At 42.7% G+C, this 23,362-nt stretch overlaps 1 protein-coding gene across 1 annotated transcript in view; it reads left to right on the top strand.

The window, feature by feature from the left end:
- LOC120054201 (PHD finger protein 21A-like) overlaps nt 1–23,362 on the top strand; it is a 100,032-nt gene that overhangs the window by 7,999 nt on the left and 68,671 nt on the right. Inside the window, exons 2-4 of the mRNA XM_039001657.1 lie at nt 927–979; nt 4,424–4,522; nt 14,343–14,375. Of these exons, the coding sequence (XP_038857585.1) occupies nt 938–979; nt 4,424–4,522; nt 14,343–14,375 (174 nt within the window). The 5' untranslated portion in view covers nt 927–937. The remainder of the gene's footprint in view (nt 1–926; nt 980–4,423; nt 4,523–14,342; nt 14,376–23,362) is intronic.

The following is a 23,362-nucleotide window of genomic DNA, read 5'->3' as shown; positions in this document are numbered from 1 at the left end:
GCGTCTTCCAAAATCAGCATCTTCCGGTATTACCAAAAATCCCAGGATGGCACAAGGTCGGTATGAATGTCTGACAATCTGGATACCGCCCCAGCCTGATTACAGTCCCTTTAGATCTGCCAGGTGGGCAGTTGGAATTAGGGTCAGAGTAGCAGTGAACACAAGTCATATGCCATGTATCAGATTTTCTCACCTCCTGCGTCCTCTATCCTTCGTCCTCTCGCGCCTCCTATTGAAAATGGTCAAAGTGAATCGAGGAAAGTGAACGTGGATGGAAATGAGCTTGCTTGAAATGAGGCGGTCCTTCTCCGTTCACGCGTCGTTAGGTAAATGACGTTTTACAGGGGTGGATCCCAAACTAAATAAATGTGTAAAGTGATAAAAACAAATGAAGTTAGTTGTGCAAGACATTTTATCGATTTAAAACAATAAGTAGCATATTGTTTTTAAACGTGTGTATGTTTTTCTCCTCTGACAAAACAAAAGCTGACTCAAAGGGGGTGTGGCAGATTTCAAAACTCTTCCACGATAGGATACACGTGAGTATCCTTGATGAAAGGTGGCTATCAAGGAGGGGAGGACACTTACGTTTGCCTTCTAACGAATTTACATGCTCCTTCTCGACCGCTTATCGGTTTCCGTGTCACAGAGAAGAGGGGACGGGACGGAAGACGGTCTTTTGAGAAGCCCATAGGCGACCCTCTATATCAGGGTCAGGTTCATTAGGCACCAAACGGGGGAAAATGGACAGCAACACGGGAGGGACTTCTTGGACTTAAGGCTCATTTTTGTTTTCTGTTCCGAAACCTTTTGAAGACGTGTGCCCTAATAGAAACCACTTATTTTTAGTTTTGTTACTGAAAGGTGAATTGTTTCTTTGCTGTTGGAGTAAAGGTCAGTTACTGTGTTTTCTGTTTTACGTACAGCGGCTCTTTTAATGCTTCAATTGGATGGTATTCAACCTGGAGACGGTGTGAAGGTAAGGGTGGGAGTTAATTATCACATTCCTTCACTATTTTTTACTATTCACAAGGTTACAATATTCAGCCTTTTGTACATCCAAGGTTATGTTGATAAATATCCTAAAAGACTCAAAGAAAAAGTGAATAGCTGTTTTTTTTCAGGGTGTTCGACTCATAACCTTGCTTTTTTTGCCAGGATGTACAATGCATTCGGAAAGTATTCAGACCCCTTGACTTTTTCCACATTTTGTTATGTTACAGCCTTTTTCTAAAATGGATTACCATTTTTGCCCCCTCATTAATCTACAAACACAATACCCCATAATGACAAAGCAAAAACAGGTTTTTAGATATTTTTGCAAATGTATAAATAAAAAAGTATCACATTTACGTAAGTATTCAAACCCTTTACTCAGTACTTTGTTGAAGCACCTTTGGCAGCGATTACAGCCTCGAGTCTTCTTGGGTATAACGCTACAAGCTTGACACACCTGTATTTGGGGAGTTTCTCCCTTCTCTGCAGATCCTCTCAAGCTCTGTCAGGTTGGATGGGGGTGTCGCTGCACAGCTATTTTCAGGTCTCTCCAGACATATTCGATCGTGTTCAAGTCTGGGCTCTGGCTGGGCACCTCAAGGATATTCAGAGACTTGTCTCGAAGCCACTCCTGCGTTGTCTTGGATGTATGCTTAGGGTTGTTGTCCTGTTGGAAGGTGAACCTTCGCCCCAGTCTGAGGTCCTGAGCACTCTGGAGCAAGTTTTCATCAAGGATCTCTGTTGTCGTGGCTATCATTAAGGTGATCACTGTTATCGAATCAACTAGGTTTAATTGTTACTCGATTTAAATTAATCATGTAACAATTAACTCATTGCGAATTTGGGGCACCACAGGAAAGTCTTTTTATGAGTTACCATCTCCCAAATTAAACTCTATAGATGTATAGATATCTCTTTCATCAACAACAGTCATTTATTAATCATTACCTCATATCGGTCTCATTTTGAACATCGCAGACCTCTTGAATCCACAAGAACCCCAGCCTTTTCTGATCATTCAGTACTACACCAATTTGATTTAATTATTTATTTACTAACTAAATAATAACACAGAATACACATACACACTTACATGATATAAGTCCCCAGTGGACTAAAAAGTTATGATGGCTTGTTACACATATGGAGAGGGAGGGGTAGATAAGAGATTGAGAGTCAAATGTATCATACATTTGGAAACTACCCTCAAAATAATAATAATAATACTTTGCTCACAAACCACCGCCTGTTTGGGGTAAGGAATGTAATGTATTTACGTGTAGATGTCTTTGTCCTTCGTCTCTCTGAAACCAATCGATCCTTCTATGGGAAGTGGCTCGATGGATGTAAGGCTCTTGTTGTCCACCAGAGGTCACAATGTCCTTAGGTGTTCCGGCTTGTAGTGGATATTTCTTCAGATGGACCAATGATCGTCTGAGATGGGCTCGTCTCCTTCCTTTCTCGGGTAGACAGTTCAGTTCTAGAACCCTTTACATGCACAGCTGCAGACTGTCAAATGTTCTGGTCTAGTCTTTATCTTCACTCGTGTTGAGAGTTCCAGAGTTTCTAACCATTTCAATGTGTGGCCAACGCTCCACACTTTTCTGGTCTGATAGGTGAGGTTATCTTCTCACCTCGTGTTGAGTCTTAGAATTTCAACCATTTGTAACATCAGCTCACGCTGTCTGTCTGCTGGTCTTATATGTTATTTCTTAATGAGTCCTTTTAAGCACTCTGGTCGGAAAGGCGGTTCCATCACACTGACATGCTCTTTTGACCTCATTAGGGGCGTGGCTTAGTTAATGTGCAACAGACAATGAAAACCATCTCTTTAGAAAACCAAAAGCACATTCCTATCTTATAAATATTGTTCCAAAGTTCACTCTTTGGGTGTTTATAGTTTTGGGCGGCAAAATGTCTCTGTAACAAAGACCTTCCTTTCCCAATACTGAGGAGCAAAGGGAGAGATTCGTCTCCTGCCTAATTTATGACCGAGTGTTAAGGTGTCAAAACCTCTTCTGTGGTTAAGAGGGTCTGGTTGTTGTAAGCTATTTACCAAGCTGATCTGAGGCCTTTGATCCTTGACCAGGAGAGTCATGACACTGTACTTTGCTCCTTTCATCTTTGCCTCAATCTTGACTAGTCTTCCAGTCCCTGCTGCTGAAAAACATCCCCACAGCATGATTCTGCCACCATGCTTCACCGTAGGTATGGTGCCAGGTTTCCTCTAGACATGACGCTTGGCATTCATGCCAAAGAGATCAATCTTGGTTTCGTAAAACCTTTTCTTGTTTCTCATGGTCAGAGTTCTTTAGGTGCCTTTTGGCAAACTCCAAGCGGGATGTCGTGCCTTTTACTGAGGAGTGGCTTCAGTCTGGCCGCTCTACTATAAAGGCCTGATTGGTGGAGTGCTGCAGAGATCGTTGTCCTTCTGGAAGGTTCTCCCATCTCCACAGAGGAACTCTGGAGCTCTGTCAAAGTGACCATTGGGTTCTTGGTCACCTCCCTGACCAAGGACCTTCTCCCCAGATAGCTCAGTTTGGCCAGGTGGCCAGATCTCTGACGAGTCTTGATGGTTCAAAACTTCTTCCATTTAAGAATGGCGGCCACTGTGTTCTTGTGGACCTTCAATACTGCAGAAATGTTTTGGTACCCTTACCCAGATCTGTGCCTCGATACAATCCTGTCTCAGAGCTCTATGGACATTTCCTTCGACCTCATGGCTTGGTTTTTGCTATGACACGCACTGTCAACTGTGGGACCTTATATAGACAGGTGTGTGTCTTTCCAAATCATGTCCAATCAATTGAATTTACCCCAGGTGGACGCCAATCAAGTTGTAGAAACATCTCAACGATGATCATTGGAAACACGATGCACCTGACCTCAATTTCGAGTCTCATAGCAAAGGGTCTGAATAGTTATGTAATTAAGGTATTTTTTTAATAATACATTTACAAAAAAAATTAAACCAGTTTTTGCTTTGTCATTATGGGGTATTGTGTGTAAGATTGAGGAAAATTAATTAATTTAATACATTTTATATTAAGGCTGTAATGTAACAAAGTGGAAAAAGGGAAGTGGTCTGAATACTTTCCGAATGCACTGTATGTCCTTCAGGACTTATGTAATGTACTGTATTCAATGGACTGTATTCTTTAACATGCAGACTAGACTATTAAACCCAAGCCATGATTATCACCTCCAGAGTATTTTGTTCCGAATCGGATGGGGACAGTGTAATTGTTTGAACTCCGCATATTGACATTAAAATGGTTTCCATCATGGATTGTGTGACAGAGCTTTGGAAATGTTGAATCTTCTCTGGTTGTGATGACTGCAAGCTTGAAACCACTGATTCAACTGTGAGAATTAAAGGTGTTGTTGTCTGATGTTTTTACCATTCTCCTTCTGTCTCTGTACACAGGCTGAACGTTCCCCCGGACTGACTGGCACACTGACTGGCTCAATGATGGAATTACAAACATTACAGGAGGCCTTGAAAGTGGAAATACAAGTCCATCAGGTAGGAGGGGAAAAAAACAAGGTGTTCTCTTGTTCATCAGCTCAGTGTTCAGGCTCTTTGTTAGGCCTGCAAATGATGACAAAGTACTCTAATCAACTTGGCTAACTGTCAAGTTGAATCACCGCTATTAGTCCTATCAAATAAAGTAAAAATGTATTGGTCGCTTACACAGTTTAGTAGATGGTATGGCGGGTGCAGAGAAATGCTATGTTTCTATCAATCAATGCAGTAAATATCCAACAAGCACACAATAATGAAACATTTTTAAATGCTAAAAATGTTGTACAGCAGTAGATATGTAAATAGTATGTAAACATTATTAAAGTGACCAGTGTTCAATGACTATGTACGTAGGGCAACCGTCCCTGAGTAGCTGGCTAGTGACAGTGACTAAGGGACAGAGTTGGGTACTAGACGGAGGCCGTCTAGTTTTGGCTGTTTAATAGTCTGATGGCCTAGGGATAGAAGCTGTTTATGTAATGTCCTCGCCTTCTTGATGATAGTGGGGTGAACAGTCCTTGATGAGCTTCTTGACCTTCCAGGACATCTACAGCACCCGGTGTCACAGGAAGGCAGGCAGTGTGCCCTCGATGGTGCGTTGTGCTGACGGCACCACCCTGTAGAGAACCCTGCCGTTGCGGACCGTGCAATTGCTGTACCAGGCGGTGATACAGCCTGACGGGATGCTCAATTATTTTGGTATTTTATTAGGATCCCCATTAGCTGTTGCAAAAGCAGCAGCTACTCTTCCTGGGGTCCACATGAAACATGACACAATACAAAACATCAATAGACAAGAACAGCTACATTAGGGTGCATCTTTAGAAGTTTGTGAGAGTCTTATGGGCCAAGCCAAATTTCTTCAGCCTCCTTAGGTTAGAGGCGCTGTTGCGCCCTCTTCACCACGCTGTTGGTGTGAATTTCAGGTCTTCAGTGACGTGCACGCAGAGGAACTTGAAGCTTTTTACCCTCTTCACTGCGGCCCGTTGATGTGGATGGGGGCGTGCTCTCTGCTGTGTCCTGTAGTCCATGATCAGTTCCTTTTTTTCTTTTGACGCTGAGGGTGAGGTTATTTTCCTGGCACCACCTCCGCCAAGGCACCCACCTCATCCCTGTTTTTGAAATGTATTTTATTTATTTTTTATTTCACCTTTATTTAACCAGGTAGGCCAGTTGAGAACAAGTTCTCATTTACAACTGCAACCTGGCCAAGATAAAGCAAAGCAGTGCGACAAAAACAACAGCACAGAATTACACATGGGATAAACAAGCATACAGTCAATAACACAATAGAAAATCTGTATACAGTGTGTGCAAATGAAGTAAGGAGGTAAGGCAAGAAATAGGCCGTAGTGGCGAAGTAATTACAATTTAGCAATTAACACTGGAGTGATAGATGTGAGGGAGATATAAGTCTCCAACTTCAGTGATTTTTGCAATTCGTTTCGGTCATTGGTAGCAGAGAACTGGAAGGAAAGACAGCCAAAGGAGGTGTTGGCTTTGGGGATGACCAGTGAAATATACCTGCTGGAGCGCGTGCTACGTGTGGGTGTTGCTATGGGGACCAGTGAGCTGAGAAATGGCGGAGCTTTACCTAGCAAAGACTTATAGATGACCTGGAGCCAGTGGGTTTGGTGACGAATATGTAGCGAGGACCAGGCAACGAGAGCATACAGGTCGCAATAGTGGGTAGTATATGGGGCTTTGGTGACAAAACGGATTGCACTGTGGTAGACTGCATACAATTTACTGAGTTGAGTGTTGGAGGCTATTTTGTAAATGACATCGCCGAAGTCAAGGATCGGCAGGATAGTCCGTTTTACGAGGGTATGTTTGGCAGCATGAGTGAAGGAGGCTTTGTTGCGAAATAGGAAGCCGATTCTAGATTTAATTTTGGATTGGAGATGCTTAATATGAGTCTGGAAGGAGAGTTTACAGTCTAGCCAGACACCTAGGTATTTATAGTTGTCCACATATTCATATTCAAGTCAGAACCGTCCAGGGTAGTGATGCTAGGCGGGCGGGCAGGTGCTGGTAGCGATTGGTTGAAGAGCATGCATGTAGTTTTTCTAGCATTTAAGAGCAGTTGGAGGCCACGGAAGGAATGTTGTATGGCATTGAAGCTCGTTTGGAGGTTTGTTTACAGTGTCCAAAGAAGGGCCAGATACAGAATGGTGTCGTCTGCGTAGAGGTGGATCAAACAATCACCCGCAGCAAGAGCGACATCATTGATATATATAGAGAAAAGAGTCGGCCCGAGAATTGAACCCTGTGGCACCCCATAGAGACTGCCAAAGGCCTGGACAACAGGCCCTCCGATTTGACACACTGAACTCTATATGAGAAGTAGTTAGTGAACCAGGCGAGGCAGTCATTAGAGAAACTGACGAGAAACCTGTAGGCTGTCTCGTCGTTGTTTGTAATCAGGCCTACCACTGTTGCGTCGTCAGCAAACTTGATGATTGAGTTGGCGACGTGCGCAGTCATGAGTGAACAGGGATTACAGAAGGGGGCTGAGCACTCACCCCTGTGGGGCCCCTGTGTGAGGATCAGCTTGGCGACGGTATTGTTGTCTACCTTCACCAACTGGGGTTGGCCCATCAGGAAGTCCAGGACCCAGTTGCACAGGGAGGGGTTCAGATCCGGGGCCCTGAGTAATGAGCTTGGAGGCACTATGGTGTTGAAGGTTGAGCTGTAGGCAATGAACAGCATTCTTACATAGGTATTCCTATTGTTCAGGTGGAATAGGGCAGTGTGCAATGCAATGGCGATTGCGTCCGTGTATCTGTTGGGGCGGTATGCAAATTGTAGTGGGTCTATGGTGTCAGGTAAGATGGAGGTGATATGATCCTTAATTATCCTCTCAAAGCACTTCATGATAACAGGAGTGCTATGGGGCGAAGTCATTTAGTTCGGTTAGTTCGGTTAACTTTGCTTTCTTGGTTACAGGAATGATGGTGGACGTCTTGAAGCAAGTGTGGACAACCAACTGGGATAGTGAGAAAATTAAAATGTCCATAAAAACTCCAGCCAGCTGGTCTGGGCATGCTCTGAGGACACTGCTTTGGATGCAGTTTGGGCCGGCAGCCTTGCGAGGGTTAACTTGTTTAAATGTCTTACTTGCTTCGGCTAGGGAGATCAGGAGTACACAGTCTTCGTGAGCGGTGGGGTTCCACATCGGTGGCTCTGTGTTGTTTTCCTCAAAGCAGGTGTCTAGCTTGTCTGGAAGCGAGGCACAGTGTCCGTGACGTGGCTGGCTTTCCTGTTATAATCCATGATTGTCTGGAGTCTGACACATGCGTCTTGTCTGAGCTGTTGAATTGTGACTCCACTTTGTCTCTGCTCTGACTTTTTGTCTCTCTGAATTCCTTTCGGTGGTCATAGTTGGTCTGTTTGCAATAGTCAATGTTCTCAGGCACCTTGTGGTAGTTTGCATTTTCTGTTTTGTGCGAATGCTGCCATGTCTCCCCGGTTTCTGAAATAGATAAGTTTTCATCACAGTAGGAACAACGTAACCTATGCTCTTCCTGATGAACCCAGTCACCGAGTCAGTGTATGTTTGAGAAGATCCACTGAAGACCATTGCATTATGGGGTGAATCCATACTTCCACTTAAGTAGAATTTTTACTCCGATTTGACGTCAATGCACAACTAGGTACATATTAGAATTAGGGGCGAATCCTAACTTCCTTTTACAGTGCATTTGTAAAGTATTCTGACTCCTTCACTTTTTCCAGATTTTGTTACGTAACAGCCTTATTCAAAAATGTATTAAATAAATAAATAAAAATCCTCAATCTACACACAATACCCCAAAATAACAAAGCGGAACATTTTTGGTTGCCTTTTTAGCAAATATATTACAAATAACAAATAGATACCTTATTTACATAAGTATTCAGACCCTTTGCTATGAGATTTGAAATTGAGCTCATGTGCATCCTGTTTCCTATGATCATCGTTGATGTTTCTACAACTTGATTGGAGGCCACCTGTGGTAAATTCAGTTGATTGGACATATAGACAGCTGTGTGCCTTTCCAAATCATAAGGCCCCACAGTTGACAGTGCATGTCAGAGCAAAACCAAGCCATGAGGTTGACGGAATTGTCTGTAGAGCTCCGAGACAGGATTGTGTCAAGACACAGATCTGGGGAAGGGTACCAAAACATCTCTGCAGCGTTGAAGGTTCCTAAGAACACAGTGGCCTCCATCATTCTTAAATGGAAGAAGTTTGGAACCACCAAGACCCTTCCTAGACCTGGCCGCACTGCCAAACTGAGCAATCGGGGGAGAAGGGCCTTGGTCAGAGAGGTGACCAAGAACCCAATGGTCACTCTGACAGAGCTCCAGAGTTCCTCTGTGGAGATGGGAGAACCTTCCAGAAGGACAACGATCTCTGCAGCACTCCACCAATCAGGCCTTTATGGTAGAGTGGCCAGACTGAAGCCACTCCTCAGGAAAAGGAACATGACAGCCCGCTTGGAGTTTGCCAAAAGGCACCTAAAGGACTCTGACCATGAGAAACAAGTTTCTCTGGTCCGATGGAACCAAGATTGATCTCTTTGGCATGAAAGCCAAACGTCACATCTAGGGCTGTTGCGATGACCGTATTACCGCCACACCGGCGGTCACGAGTAATGAAGGCAGTCAAATTCCACATGACCAATTAGTCACAGTATTTAGGCTTCTCCAAGCTCTGATGCTGCTGATGGACATTAGTAGCCTACCAAACTTGCTAACTGCCTGGTACTCAGCACTCTGTCAGTCTTATCACTCTGACATCAATGCAAATGTTATTGAAAATCTAATTAAACACTTCACACACATGAGCTCATGTTGCGCAAAATTTCAATAGGCTGTACAATTGCGGGAGTGAACAGAATGATGGCCGCTACTATATTTATTTCTCAACTTTCCTAATAATAAGCACATTGCTTATTTACCACAGGAGTATAGCCTACCTGGCTGGCATGAAAATAAACCACAGGGAAAAGCGTCCTCCATTCGCTATTTAAGTGCATAGATGACATGTATTGTTTTCCTGCTACTCCTGTTTCGATACAGGTGCATGATAGTGGCCCATTCTAAATCGAAACAAATGTCACACACACATTAATTTGTATATACAGTCATATGAAAAAGTTTGGGCACCCCTCTGAGGCTGCATAATAATTTACTCTGTCGTCACAGAAAATGATCACAGTGGCATGCCATTCATTTTATAATAAAAGCTGAGTACTGGGGTATTGTCCAAACAAAGATTTTTAGTGTAGCAATATTAAGTTGTATGAAAGTAAATCAGATGTGAAAAATAGGCTATGCAAAAATGTGGGCACCCTTGTCATTCTGTTGATTTGAATACCTGTAACTACTTAGCACTGATTAATTGGAACACACAATTGGTTTGGTGAGCTCATTAAGACTTGAACTTCATAGACAAGTGCATCCAATCATGAGAAAGGGGATTTAAGGTGGCCAATTGCAAGTTGTTGTTCTCTTTGACTCTCCTCTGAAGAGTGGCAACATGGGGGCCTCAAAACAACTCTCAAATGACCTGAAAACAAAGATTGTTCAACATTATGGTTTAGAGGAAGGCTACAAAAAGCTATCGCAGAGATTTAAGCTGTCAAGGTCCACTGTGAGGAACATAGTGAGGAAATGGAAGACCACAGGCACAGTTCTTGTTAACCTTTCATTGCTACCCATCCCGGATCCGGGTTTTCTGTCATTAAAAACCCTGACTAGCATAGCCTAGCCTAGCGCCAGAGGGTAATCATAAAATATAATTTCATGAAATCACAAGTGGAGTATTGCAAAACACAGCTTAGCCTTTCCTTAATCCATCTGTCGTCTCAGATTTTGAAATGATGCTTTACAGCGAAAGCAATACATGCATTTGTGTAAATGTATCGATTGCTCGACAAAACAATAAGAACAGCTAGCGTCAGGTAACTCGGTAACAACATCCAGCAAAGCAATCAAATGGATCGTTTACCTTAGTTGATTTTCGGTTGGTTTCACTCACGAGACTCCCAGTTAGACAGCAAATGTTCCTTTTGTTCAATAAAGATATGTTTCACATCCAAATTACTCCGTTTGTTTGTTGCGTCATGACCCAGGAATTCACAGGAAAAAGCGTTCGCGACAACGGCGAAAAAAATTCCAAATGATATCCATAATGTCCACAAACATGCCAACCGTTGTTTCTGATCCAACTTCATTGTGTTTTTCACAAAACTATTCGATAATAAATCGACCGGCACAGTTGGCTTCTCACTAGAGCGAGAGAAACAATGGCTACCTTTTCAGATTTACGCATGATTCACCCGGAGAGCCCCCACCTGTCCACTTGCTCAATTTGCTCTTACAAGCTCATCCTTCAAAATAAAGGCCTGAAACTACGTCTAAAAGCTGTTGACACCTTAGGGAAGACATAGAAAAAGAGGTCTTATTGATGAGACTTCACATATGCAATAGGAAGGCTTTCGAACACAGAGCTCTCAAAATTAGTGCCACTTCCTGCTTGAAATTTTCTCAGGTTTTCACCTGCAATAAAAGTTCTGTTTAACTCACAGACAAAATTCTTACAGTTTTGGAAACTTCAGAGTGTTTTCTATCCTAATCTGACTATTATATGCATATTCTAGTTTCGGGGGATGAGAAATAGGCAGTTTAAATTGGGTACGCATATTTTGCCATATGTTTCAATTGCGCCCCCTATCAAGAAGTTTTAAGGCCAGAAGTGGCAGGCCAAGTAAAATATCGGAGAGGCAAAGGCGAAGGATGGTGAGAACAGTCAAAAACAGCCCACAGACCACCTCCAAAGACCTACAACATCATCTTGCTGCAGATGGTGTCACTGTACATCGTTCAACAATTCAGCGCACTTTGCACAAGGAGAAGCTGTATGGGAGAGTGATGCGGAAGAAGCCTTTTCTGCACACACGCCACAGAGTCGCTTGAGGTATGCAAACGCACATTTGGACAAGCCAGCTTCATTTTGGAATAAGATGCTGTGGACTGATGAAACAAAGATTGAGTTATTTGGTCATAACAAGGGATGTTATGCATGGAGGCAAAAGAACACAGCATTCCAAGAAAAACACTTGCTACCCACAGTAAAATTTGGTGTGGGTTCCATCATGCTGTGGGGCTGTGTGGCCAGTGCCGGTACTAGGAATCTTGTTAAAGTTGAGGGTCGCATGGATTCCACTCAATATCAGCAGATTCTTGGGAATAATGTTGAATCAGTCACAAAGTTGAAGTTACGCCGGCGCTGGATATTTCAACAAGACAACGACCCAAAACACTGCTCAAAATCTTCCCGGGCATTTATGCAGAGGAACAAGTACAATGTTCTGGAATGGCCATCCCAGTCCCCAGACCTGAATATCATTGAGAATCTGTGGGATGATTTGAAGCAGGCTGTCCATGCTCGGCAACCATCAAACCTAACTGAACTGGAGATGTTTTGTAAGGAGGAATGGTCCAAAATACCTTCATCCAGAATCCAGACACTCATTAGAGGCTATGGGAAGTGTCTAGAGACTGTTATTTTAGCAAAAGGAGGCTCTACTAAATATTGATGTGCTTTTTCTATTGGGGTGCCCAAATTTATGCACCTGTCTAATTTTGTTTTGATGCATATTGCACATTTTCTGTTAATCCAATAAACCTCATTTCACTACTGAAATATTACTGTGTCCATCAGTTATTTTATAGATCAAAATGAAATTGCTGATCCAAACACCCAATTATTTATAAATGGAAATCATGGAAATTGTCAGGGGTGCCCAAACTTTTTCATACGACTATATGTGTGAAGACCAGATTAAATTGAGAATAGCCTGATGGGTGACTATTAGCCTATCAAATATATGTATTACTTGTGAATGATGCCCAGCATAAGAAACAGTGCCTTGTTTGGCGACTTTTTCTAATCATAGTCGCACACCTCATGTAGCCTTTGTTTTAATAAAGTTTGTATCACAACTAAAGTGGCCAAATAACTTCTTAATTAAGCACATTAATCTGATTTACAAGGGGTGTAGAGCCTAACTGGCATATATAAGCAGCGTGTGAGTTTCAAGTTTTGGGAAGATAATTTTCACCATAAAAATGCACCTTTTTATAATAAAAGCATTACATGCATAATTGCATTTGTGGTGACTTTCGATAATGGTGTTTTCCTGATAATGGAACATTCGCGCTTGTAGCCTACTATCATGTGCACATTGCTGCGCTCATAATGTGAAGAAAAAGCCTAATAGTTGATCAACATTTTAAGCTAAATGTTCTGATCTGTTGCATCAGTCACATTTCATTAAAAAAAGTTTTAATGCTTGTGGTTGTATTCGTTTAGGATCTATCGCATCCCACAACTGTCCCAGACTGTTTGGAATATTTATTTCTCGCACAGAATAGGTCGACTTTTGTACTATTGGGGGACAGTAGATTGACAGGCTAGTGCTTTTGCTGTTCGTTAGGCCTACTCATCTTGTTGGCTGCCGAAAAGTAAATGTGGAACGTTCTTCCATTATCTTTAATATGCACCTCGGAATTGGATAAGGACGCGTGTAGTTGTGTCCCTGATGTGCCTGTCTTCACTTTAATGTAGCCTGTGAGAAAGACCCGATCACGTGACGGAGAGCTATGTGAGTGAGAGACGCTTCAGATTGAGCAGCACACATGGGGAGAAGGGCACAACGCAGCAGTCCGGGCTGCAAAAGGCATGTATTTCTTTAGGGTGCATTGCGGCCACAAAGGGGAAGCCGCGATGAAATTCGAGAAATTATCAAGTCCTTGTCAAATTGTGAATGAGAGATTATTGGAGTGTGTACAGCCTGTGCTGTGTGAAGATGGAGGGGGGGAAAATAAACAATTTTAATCAATTTCATAATAAGGCTGTAACGTAACAATGTGGAAATAGTTGAGTCTGAATACTTTCCGAATGCGCTATTTGTGTCAACTTCAAGCATCCCTTTTCATTACATGTTTGTTAGTGAGTAAGCATGAGTGTGCTAGATAATGGATTCATCCCAAATGACACCCTATTCACTACGCAGGCCAGGTCTTAAGCCTCCTTGCTGTTGAGCACCAGTGGGGTCAGGCCAGTATCTTCAATTGTGCTCAGTCCCTAATGCCCCATAACCACACTCCCAGCACATTGAACAGGACTCTCCCAGAGGAGTGGTCAGCCACATAGAGTAGACCTGGCCACAGCGCTTTGAAAGGCCAGCTTAGTAAGTCCTCTGCCTAGTAATGTCCCACGTCACCTCATAGCAATAGGAACCAGACGTTTAGCACCCAGTTAATGAAGGTATGTGGTTCTTTAGCGTGTTAGGGTTATTTTTATACTTTGTTGTCGATTACAGCTCTTATCAACTCTGTTTCATTTATCGATTTGTTTTAGTTATCTTCAGGATGAGTAGGCAATTTCTAACTCTGTAGGCCTCATACTGTAGGCCTATAGTATGTCTTTATAAAGTTTAATGTAAATACTGTATGTAAAATGTACGAGTATGTAATTTACATGTAAGAAGTCATATTTCAGTATTTTATAAAGTCATAACCTAATCAAATATTCAAATTATAATAATCATATACTATAATGATGAAAATACAAAAGTGTTGTATATGCTATTTTTTCAGACTGAATGATGGCCACTGTCACAATTGGGTATGGGACAGGTGCACTGGGTTTAATACAGTTTAATGTTTTGCATATAGGGTTCACTGTCCACGGGCTGAAGTAGTCTTGCGGAATGTCCCTGAATGCTTTTGTTATCCTACCCACATGTATCTCTTTCTTCTACAGAAACTGGTCACCCAGATGAAACAGGACCCACAGGTAAATGCAATTTCAGTTAATAATTGTTTGGTTTTGTTTGTTTTCAGTAGACTGATGGTGCCGATAGAAATTGCAGCTCTGTTTCTAGCTCCTAAGCAACTTTGGAGAATATATTTAGTAGTTATTTCTTACATTATTAGCGCACAACTTTTTTTGCATTATTACATACAGCCGGAAATAACTTTTGGATATCAGAGCGGCGGTAACTCACCAGCATTCCGACCAGAAATACGACTTTTCCGAATTGGATCCTTCGTTCGTATCCCCAAGGCAATTTAACTTATCCCCGAGGCTGCTCCAAGACGCCGCCGGTAGAGAAGAGGTATTCGGAATGGACTTGTAGTTTGACTCAAGCCGTGCACACCATCCACCGCTTCCGAGTCTATTACTTGCTAATGTTCAGTCCATGGACAATAAAGTAGACAAGCTCAGGGCGAGGAGCTCCTTCCAGAGAGACATCAGGGACTGTAACATACTCTGTTTCACGTAATCATGGCTCTCTCCGGATATACTGTCCTCATCCGTACAGCAGCTGAAATGGGCTACTTCTTTGTGAGTTAATGAGGAAGCGGAACACCTCTCCATTCAAATTTTTGTTAGAAAATACAACTTGTTGGAAAATAATTCTAAATTGACAAAAACAGCCTATAGATCATTAGCATGCAGCGTGTGTTAACTGTCCTGTTGCGTAACAGTCACATTTTGAAACAGTGAGTGCATTCTGACATCACTTGCATAAAACAACTTACGCTGGGGCGACCGTTAGAGATATTTGGAACCCACAAAAGGTTAACTATGCATGGTGTGATTGTGGTAGCATACAGGAACTCAAGCCCTTTTGTTCACCCGACCTAGAGTACCTCACAATAAAATGGCGATCGCATTACCTCCCCAAAGAATTCTCTTCGGTTATCGTCACAGCCATGTATATTCTTCCCCAAGCCGATACCACGACGGCCCTCAAGGAACTAAACTGGACTTTGTGCAAACTGGAAACCGCATATACTGAGGCCGCATTTATTGTAGCTGGGGATTTTAACAAAGTATATCTAAGAAAACTCCGGTAGCATTTATATCAACCAATTGCCTGTAGTACTCACGCTTTAAAAACTCTCGACCATTGTTACTCTTCCTTCCAGGATGGCTACAAGGCCCTCCCCCGCCCTCCCTTCGGCATATCAGATCACGACTTACATTCTGATCCTTCCTTCCTATAGGCAGGAACTCAAACAGGAAGTACCCATGCTGAGGTCTATTCAACGCTGGTCTGACCAATCAGAATCCATGCTTCAAGATTGTTTTGATCACGCGGACTGGGATATGTTCTGGCTTGCCTCTGAGAATAACATTGATGTATACACTGACACGGTGACCGAGTTCATAAGGAAGTGTATAAGGGATGTTGTTCCCACTGATGATTAAAACCTACCCAAACCAAAAATCGTGGATAGATGGCACTATTTGCAAAACTGAAAGCGCGAACGACGGCATTTAACCACAGCAAGGTGACTGGGAATATGGTCGAATACAAACAGTCCAGTTATGCCCTCCATAAAAACATAAAATCAAACAGGCAAAACGTCAGTACAGAGAGTTGGAGTCGCAATTCAGTATGTGGCAAGGACTCCAGACAATTATGGATTACGAAGGGAAAACCAGCCACGTCGCGGACACCGATGTCTTGCTCCCAGACAAGCTAAACACCTTTGCCCGCTTTGAGGACCACCGACGCGGCCTGCTCCTAAAGGACGGGGGGCTTTCCTCCTCCGTGGCTGACGTGAGTAATAAATGTTAGTGTTAACCCTCGCAAGGCTGCCGGGCCCAGACGGCATACCTAGCCACGTCCTCAGAGCATGCGCAGACCAGCTAGCTGGAGTGTTTACGAACATATTCAATCTCTCCCTATCACAGTCTGCTATCACCACCATTGGTTACCTGCACTTTCTTGGGTACAGTAACAAACTTAATGACTATCGCCCAATAACACTCACTTCTGTCATCATGAATTGCTTTGTGAGGCTAGGTAAGGATCAAATCATCTTCACCTTACCTTTATACCCTAGACCCACTGCAATTTGCATACCGCCCCAATAGATCCACAGATGAAGCAATCGCAATTGCACTGCACTCTGCCCTATCCCATCTAGAAAAGAGCAATACCTTTGTAAGAATGCTGTTCATTGACTACAGCTCAGCCGTAAACACCATAGCACGTTCCAAGCTCATCATTAAGCTCGGGGCCCTGGGTCTGAATCCAGGCCTATGCAACTGGATCCTGGACTTCCTGACGGGTGGTGAAGGTAGGAAACACCTCCACTACGCTGATCCTCAACACAGTGGCCCAACAAATGTGCGTGCTCAGCCCCCTTCTGTACTCCCTGTTCACCCGTGACTGCGTGGCCACGTACGCCTCCAACTCAACCATCAAGTTTGTAGACGACACGCCTCCTGAGTGGCACAGTGGTCTAAGGCACTGCATCGCAGTGCTAGCTGTGCCACTGGAGATTCGGGGATCGAGTCCAGGCTCTGTCACAGCTGGCCGTGACCAGGAGACCCATGGGGCTGTGCACAATTTGTCCCAGCGTCGTCCGGGTTAGGGGAGGCTTTGTCCGGCAGGGATGTTCTTGTCCCATAGCGCACTAGTGACCCCTGTGGTGGGCCAGGCGCAGTGCATGCTGACACGGTCGCCAGGTGTACGGTGTTTCCTCTGACACATTGGTTACGGGGTTTAGTGGGCATTGTGTCAAGAAGCAGTGCGGCTTGGTTGGGTTGTGTTTCGGAGGAAGCACGGCTCTCGACCTTCGCCTCTCCCGAGTCCATACGGGAGTTGCAACGATGAGACGACTAACTACCATTTGGATACCATGAAAAAGGGGTAAAAAAATAAATCAACTTTTGCAGATGACAACAGTAGTAGGCCTGATTACTAATAACGATGAAACAGCCTAAAGGGAGGAGGTGAGGGCCCTTGCGGAGTGGTGCCAGGAAAATAACTTCTCCCTCAACATCAACACGAAGAAGCTGATTGTGGACTTCAGGAGACAGCAGCGGGCGCACGCCCCGATCCACATCAACGGGGCCGCAGTGGAGTTGTACAGCAAATGAAAGATACACTGGTTCTTAATGCAACCGCTGTGTTAGATTTAAAAAAATTACTTTAGTACAAAGTACAGCATGCAATATTCTGAGACAGCGCCCAGCAATTCTCCGCCATGTTGGAGCCAACATATACCACAAAAATACGAAATAACATCTTAAATATTCTCTTACCTTTGATCTTCCATCAGAATGTAGTGCAAGGAGTCATATTTCCACAATAAATCGTTGTTTTGTTTTAGAATGTCCATTTCTTCTGTCGAATTAGCAACTTTGGCTAGCATTGTGGCGCGAACATGTCCATCAACTCTTGGCGCATGGAACGAAAAATTCCAAAAGTCACAATAAACGTTGAATAAACTGGTCAAACTCGGTTGAAAATCCATCTTTATGATGTTTTTCTCATATGTATCCAATAAATTCCAAGACGGAGCATTTCGTCGTGTATACCTAACGCATTTCAGAAGACAATGTGGGGTTCCCTGGTGCGCGGCTAAATACTGCCAATAGGGCGGACCTGTCACTCCAAAAGCTCTCATTCGGTCTCACATCAAGCTAGACACCCCATTCAACATTCTACTGCCTGTTGACATCTAGTGGAAGGCGTATGAAGTGCATACAGATCCATAAATAAAAGGCAATTGAATAGGCAAGGCCTGACAGAGCCCCATTTTCAGAATTTTCACTTCCTGTTTGGAAGTTTGCTGCCAAATGAGTTCTGTTTTACTCACAGATATAATTCAAACAGTTTTAGAAACTTCAGAGTGTTTTCTATCCAATAGTAATAATGATATGCATATCGTATGATCTAGAACAGAGTACGAGGCCGTTTAATTTGGGCACAAATTTTTCCCAAAGTGAATACAGCGCCCCCTATTCACTAAGAGGTTAAAATAATAAACTTGGATTAGCTAAGAATGTGCCATTGGCACACAGGAGTGATGGTTGCTGATAATGGGCCTCTGTACGCCTATGAAGATTTTCCATAAAAAATCTGCTGTTTCCAGCTACATTAGTCATTTACAACATTAACAATGTCTACACTGTATTTCTGATCAATTTGATGTTATTTTAATGGACAAGAAATGTGCTTTTCTTTCAAAAACAAGGACATTTCGAAGAGACCCCAAACTTTTGAACGGTGTTGTGTGTGTGATATTTTATTCACAATGAATGTTGGTTGACCCTCAAATGGTATACTTAAACATTTTGATTTTAGGAACAGCCTGCAAGATCTGATGCTAAGGGAGGGTTGATAGATTTCCAATCCAATAAAATCCTTCTGCAGGCTAATGGGGAGGCAAAGGCAATGGCATGCAGCTGTCTATTTGTCAGAGAATGATTGTTTGGTACTCCGAAAAAAACATTTCTGCATTTGGCTGCAACTTTATATCAAATGCTTCAGAAAGGGTTTTACATATAGTAAAGTAAGTAAAATGTAAGTTAAATGGAGAATACTCAATCTCTGAAATTCTAGTTGAAGTTTGCTGATTAGGGGAATAAAGTTCTCATAATGGAGGGAAGACAAGGTATGGGTGATATTGGACCCCTAAATATTTAAAGCCGGACTTGGACATATGACATGGAATAGTATCCCGTGGAATTTGTAATGCTAATTCATTAATAGGAAAACATTAACTTTTTGAGAAATTCAATTTATAACCCAAAAACACACCAAACCTACGCATTAGGCCCACTACCACAGGGACACACGCTTCAGGGTCTGAGATATATAAAAGCAAGTAATCTGCATACAAGGAAACTTTGTGTTCCAGTCCCTATCTGTAGATACCATGTATTGAGGGTGTGGCCTTTAGCATAATGGAAAGGGGTTCTATCGCCAGGGCAAATAACAGAGGGGACATTGGATATCCCTGGCGTGTGGCCCTTGATAATGGGAAATACTGTGAACAAAGTTTTTTTTAAAGTACTGATGCCTTGGGTGATGAGTACAAAAGTCGGACCCAGGTAATTAAGTTCGCACCAAGCCAAATTTTCCCATTACAGAGAATAAATATTCCCATTCTACCCTGTCAAATGCCTTCTCCGCATCTAAAGAGTGAACCACTTCAGGAACATCCGAAGATGCAGGAGAGTATGACATTAGGCAGACATCGAATGTTAGAAAAGGAGTGTCGACCCTTAATAAACCCTGTCTGATCTGTTATGTCTGTCATAGTCGAGAGGCAAGCAATTTCGCAAATATTTTTGCATTTAAAAGTGAGATCGGTCTGTATCGGTTTCAAACATTTCAAGCAGGTGGGGGTGCAGTTTGGCAGCAAACATATTGTAGAATTCAATTGGGTAGCCATCTGCGTCAGTGATTTCCCACTTTGCATTGCTGTTATTGAATTAATAATCTCCTCTATCTGCAAAGATAGATCAATTTCCTCTCTTCTCTGTAGTAATGGTAGGAGTTTCCAAATTGTCAAAATCATTCATAATTGAATTGTCTTCAGGTGCTTCTGATGTGTATAGATCAGAATAAAAATGTGATAGTAGTGTTGATTTCAGAAGAACTAACTGTTAAGACACCTGAGGTGTTGTGAATTTGAGGGATCAGCTGTGAGGCAGATTTGCACTTGAGTTGATGAGCTAGAAGTCGACCAGCCTTTTCTCTATATTCTTAAACAGAACAAGTCGCTGCTGCTCAGCCTTATCTGTGGATATTAAATTGTACTGAGTATGAAGACTCAGCCTTTCTTTGTAAAGTTAGGGTGATGGAGAGGCGGAGTATTGTTGGTCTAATTCCAGAATTGCGTTGATCAGCTGTTTTAGTTTTCCGTTTATTGAGAAGAGAGGAATAGGAAATTATTTTGCCTCTAAGAACAACTTTAAGTGTTTCCCAAAGTGTAGATGGAGAGATCGGTTCGGTTTTATTTGTTTCAATAAAGACAGCAATTGCATTCGATAGAATGGTGCAGAATGAATTGTTTGAAAGTAAGTTAAGTCTCCATGGGGGGGGGGGGGGGGGGGGTCTGTATCGTTCAATGAGAATGAGAGGTCGAGCGACAGAGGAGCATGGTCACTAAAAACAATGGCAGTGTATTCTACTTAACAGAGGGGAGAAGAGCTTATCTACGAAGACGTAGTCTATTCTAGAATAGGAGTGGTGCACATGTGAAACAAAATAAAATGATTTGTTACTGGGGAAAAGTAATCTCCATGGATCTACACATCCTGCCTAGCTTATAAATGCAGACATAGCGCTGGACATTTTGAGGGAGATGTTGATCTAGGGTTTGAGTGGTCCGAGACTGGGTGGATCACACAATTCAAGTCGCCTCCAAAAATGTAATAGTGCCAGTTGAGATTGGGCAGCAAAGAAACAAGTTTGTTAATACAATCAACATCATCCCATTTGGGAGCATAAACATTTACAATTTAAACAGAGGTGTGAAAGAAAGAACCAGATACCATAACAAAATGCCTCTGTGGATCTGAGATTATGTCCGCAGCAGTAAAATGTACTTTCTTTTAAATAAGTGTTGCTGTTCCCCTTGCCTTAGCATTGGATTTTGAATGGAATATTTTTCCTACCCAATCTTGAGTCTACTGTGATCTGCTGTGTTTGGGAGAAACTCCCCAAATACAGGTGTGCCAAGCTTGTAGTGTCATACCCAAGAAGATTCGAGGCTGTAATAGCTGACAAAGGTGCTTCAACAAAGTACTGCATAAAGGGTCTGAATACATATATAAATGTCATATTTCAGTTTTTATTTTTGTATAAATTTGCACAAAAAACGAACTGTTTTTACTTTGTCATTATGGGGTATTGTGAGTAAATTGATGAGTAAAAACAATTTAATCAATTTTAGAATAAGGCTGTAACGTAACAATGTTGAAAAGGTGAAGGGGTCTGAATACTTTCCTGAATGCACTGTATATACAGTAGAATATTAGTGAAGACATAGATATGAAATAACACACATGGAATCATGTAGTAACCAAAAAAGTGTTAAACAAATTGAAATATATTTGAGATTCTTCAAAGTAGCCACCCTTTGCCTTGATGACAGCTTTAAACACGCTTGGCATTCTCTCAACCAGCTTCAAGAGGAATGCTTTTCCAACAGTCTTGAAGGAGTTCGCACATATGCTGAGCACATGTTGGCTGCTTTCCAGTTGAATGCATTCAGTTCTACAATTGACTAGATATTCCCCTTTTCTTTCACTCTGCACTCCATCACTCTACTCCTTGTTCAAATAGCCCTTACACAGCCTGGAGTTGTGTTGGGTCATTGTCCTGTTGAAAAACAAATGATAGTCCCACTAAGCGCAAATCAGATGGGATGGCGTATCGCTGCAGAATGCTGTGGTAGCCATGCTGGTTAAATGTTCCTTGAATTCTAAATAAATCACTGACACTTTCACCAGCAAAGCACCATCACACCACCTCCATGACTCACGGTGGGAACCACACATTCGGAGATCATTCGTTAACCTATTCTGCGTCTCACAAAGACACGGTGGTTGGAACCAAAAATCTCATATTTGGACTCATCAGACAAAAGGGACAGATTTCTACCGGTCTAATGTCCATTGCTGGTGTTTCTTTGCCCATGCAAGTCTCTTCTTCTTATCTGTGTCCTTTAGTAGTGGTTTCTTTGCAGAAATTTGACCATGAAGGCCTGATTCCCGCAGTCTCCTCTGAACAGTTGATGTTGAGACGTGTCTGTTACCTGAACTCTGTGAAGAATTTATTTGGGCTGCAATCTGAGGTGCAATTAACTCAAATTAACTTATCCTCTGTAGCAGAGGTAACTATGGCTCTTTTTTCTGTGGTGGTCCTCATGAGAGGCAGGGTCATCATAGTGCTTGATGGTTTTTGCGACTGCACATTTTTGACGTTCTTAATTTTACATATTGACTGACTTTCATGTTTTAAGCGTTAGGCTCAAACGCATTAAGAAGGAAAGAAATTCCACAAATGAACTTTTAACAAGGCACACCTGTTAATTGACATGCATTCCAGGTGACTACCTCATGAAGCTGGTTGAGAGAATGCCAAGAGTCTGCAAAGCTGTCATCAAGGCAAAGGGTGGCTACTTTGAAGAATCTCAAACAGAATATATTTTGATTTGTTAACACTTTTTTGGTTATCACATGATGCCAAATGTATTATTTCATAGTTTTGATGTCTTCACTATTAATCTAGAATGGAGAAAATGGGTGTCCGAACTTGACTGGTACTGTGTGTGTGTGTGTATGTATATGTGTGTGTGTGTGTGTGTGTGTGTGTGTATATATATATATATATACTGCTCAAAAAAAAGGGACCACTTAAACAACACAATGTAACTCCAAGTCAATCACACTTCTGTGAAATCAAACTGTCCACTTAGGAAGCAACACTGATTGACAATAAATTTGACATGCTGTTGTGCAAATGGAATAGACAACAGGTGGAAATTATAGGCAATTAGCAAGACACCCCCAATAAAGGAGTGGTTCTGCAGGTGGTGACCACAGACCACTTCTCAGTTCCTATGCTTCCTGGCTGATGTTTTGGTCACTTTTGAATGCTGGCGGTGCTTTCACTCTAGTGGTAGCATGAGACGGAGTCTACAACCCACACAAGTGGCTCAGGTAGTGCAGTTCATCCAGGATGGCACATCAATGCGAGCTGTGGCAAGAAGGTTTGCTGTGTCTGTCAGCGTAGTGTCCAGAGCATGGAGGCGCTACCAGGAGACAGGCCAGTACATCAGGAGATGTGGAGGAGGCCGTAGGAGGGCAACAACCCAGCAGCAGGACCGCTACCTCCGCCTTTGAGCAGGAAGAGCACTGCCAGAGCCCTGCAAAATGACCTCCAGCAGGCCACAAATGTGCATGTGTCTGCTCAAACGGTCAGAAACAGACTCCATGAGGGTGGTATGAGGGCCCGACGTCCA

The sequence above is a fragment of the Salvelinus namaycush genome, chromosome 9, assembly GCF_016432855.1.
Source record: "Salvelinus namaycush isolate Seneca chromosome 9, SaNama_1.0, whole genome shotgun sequence".
NCBI classification, from domain to species: Eukaryota; Metazoa; Chordata; class Actinopteri; order Salmoniformes; family Salmonidae; genus Salvelinus; species Salvelinus namaycush.
The sequence above is the reverse complement of the archived record's forward strand: the minus strand, read 5'-3'. Positions and strand labels throughout refer to the sequence as shown.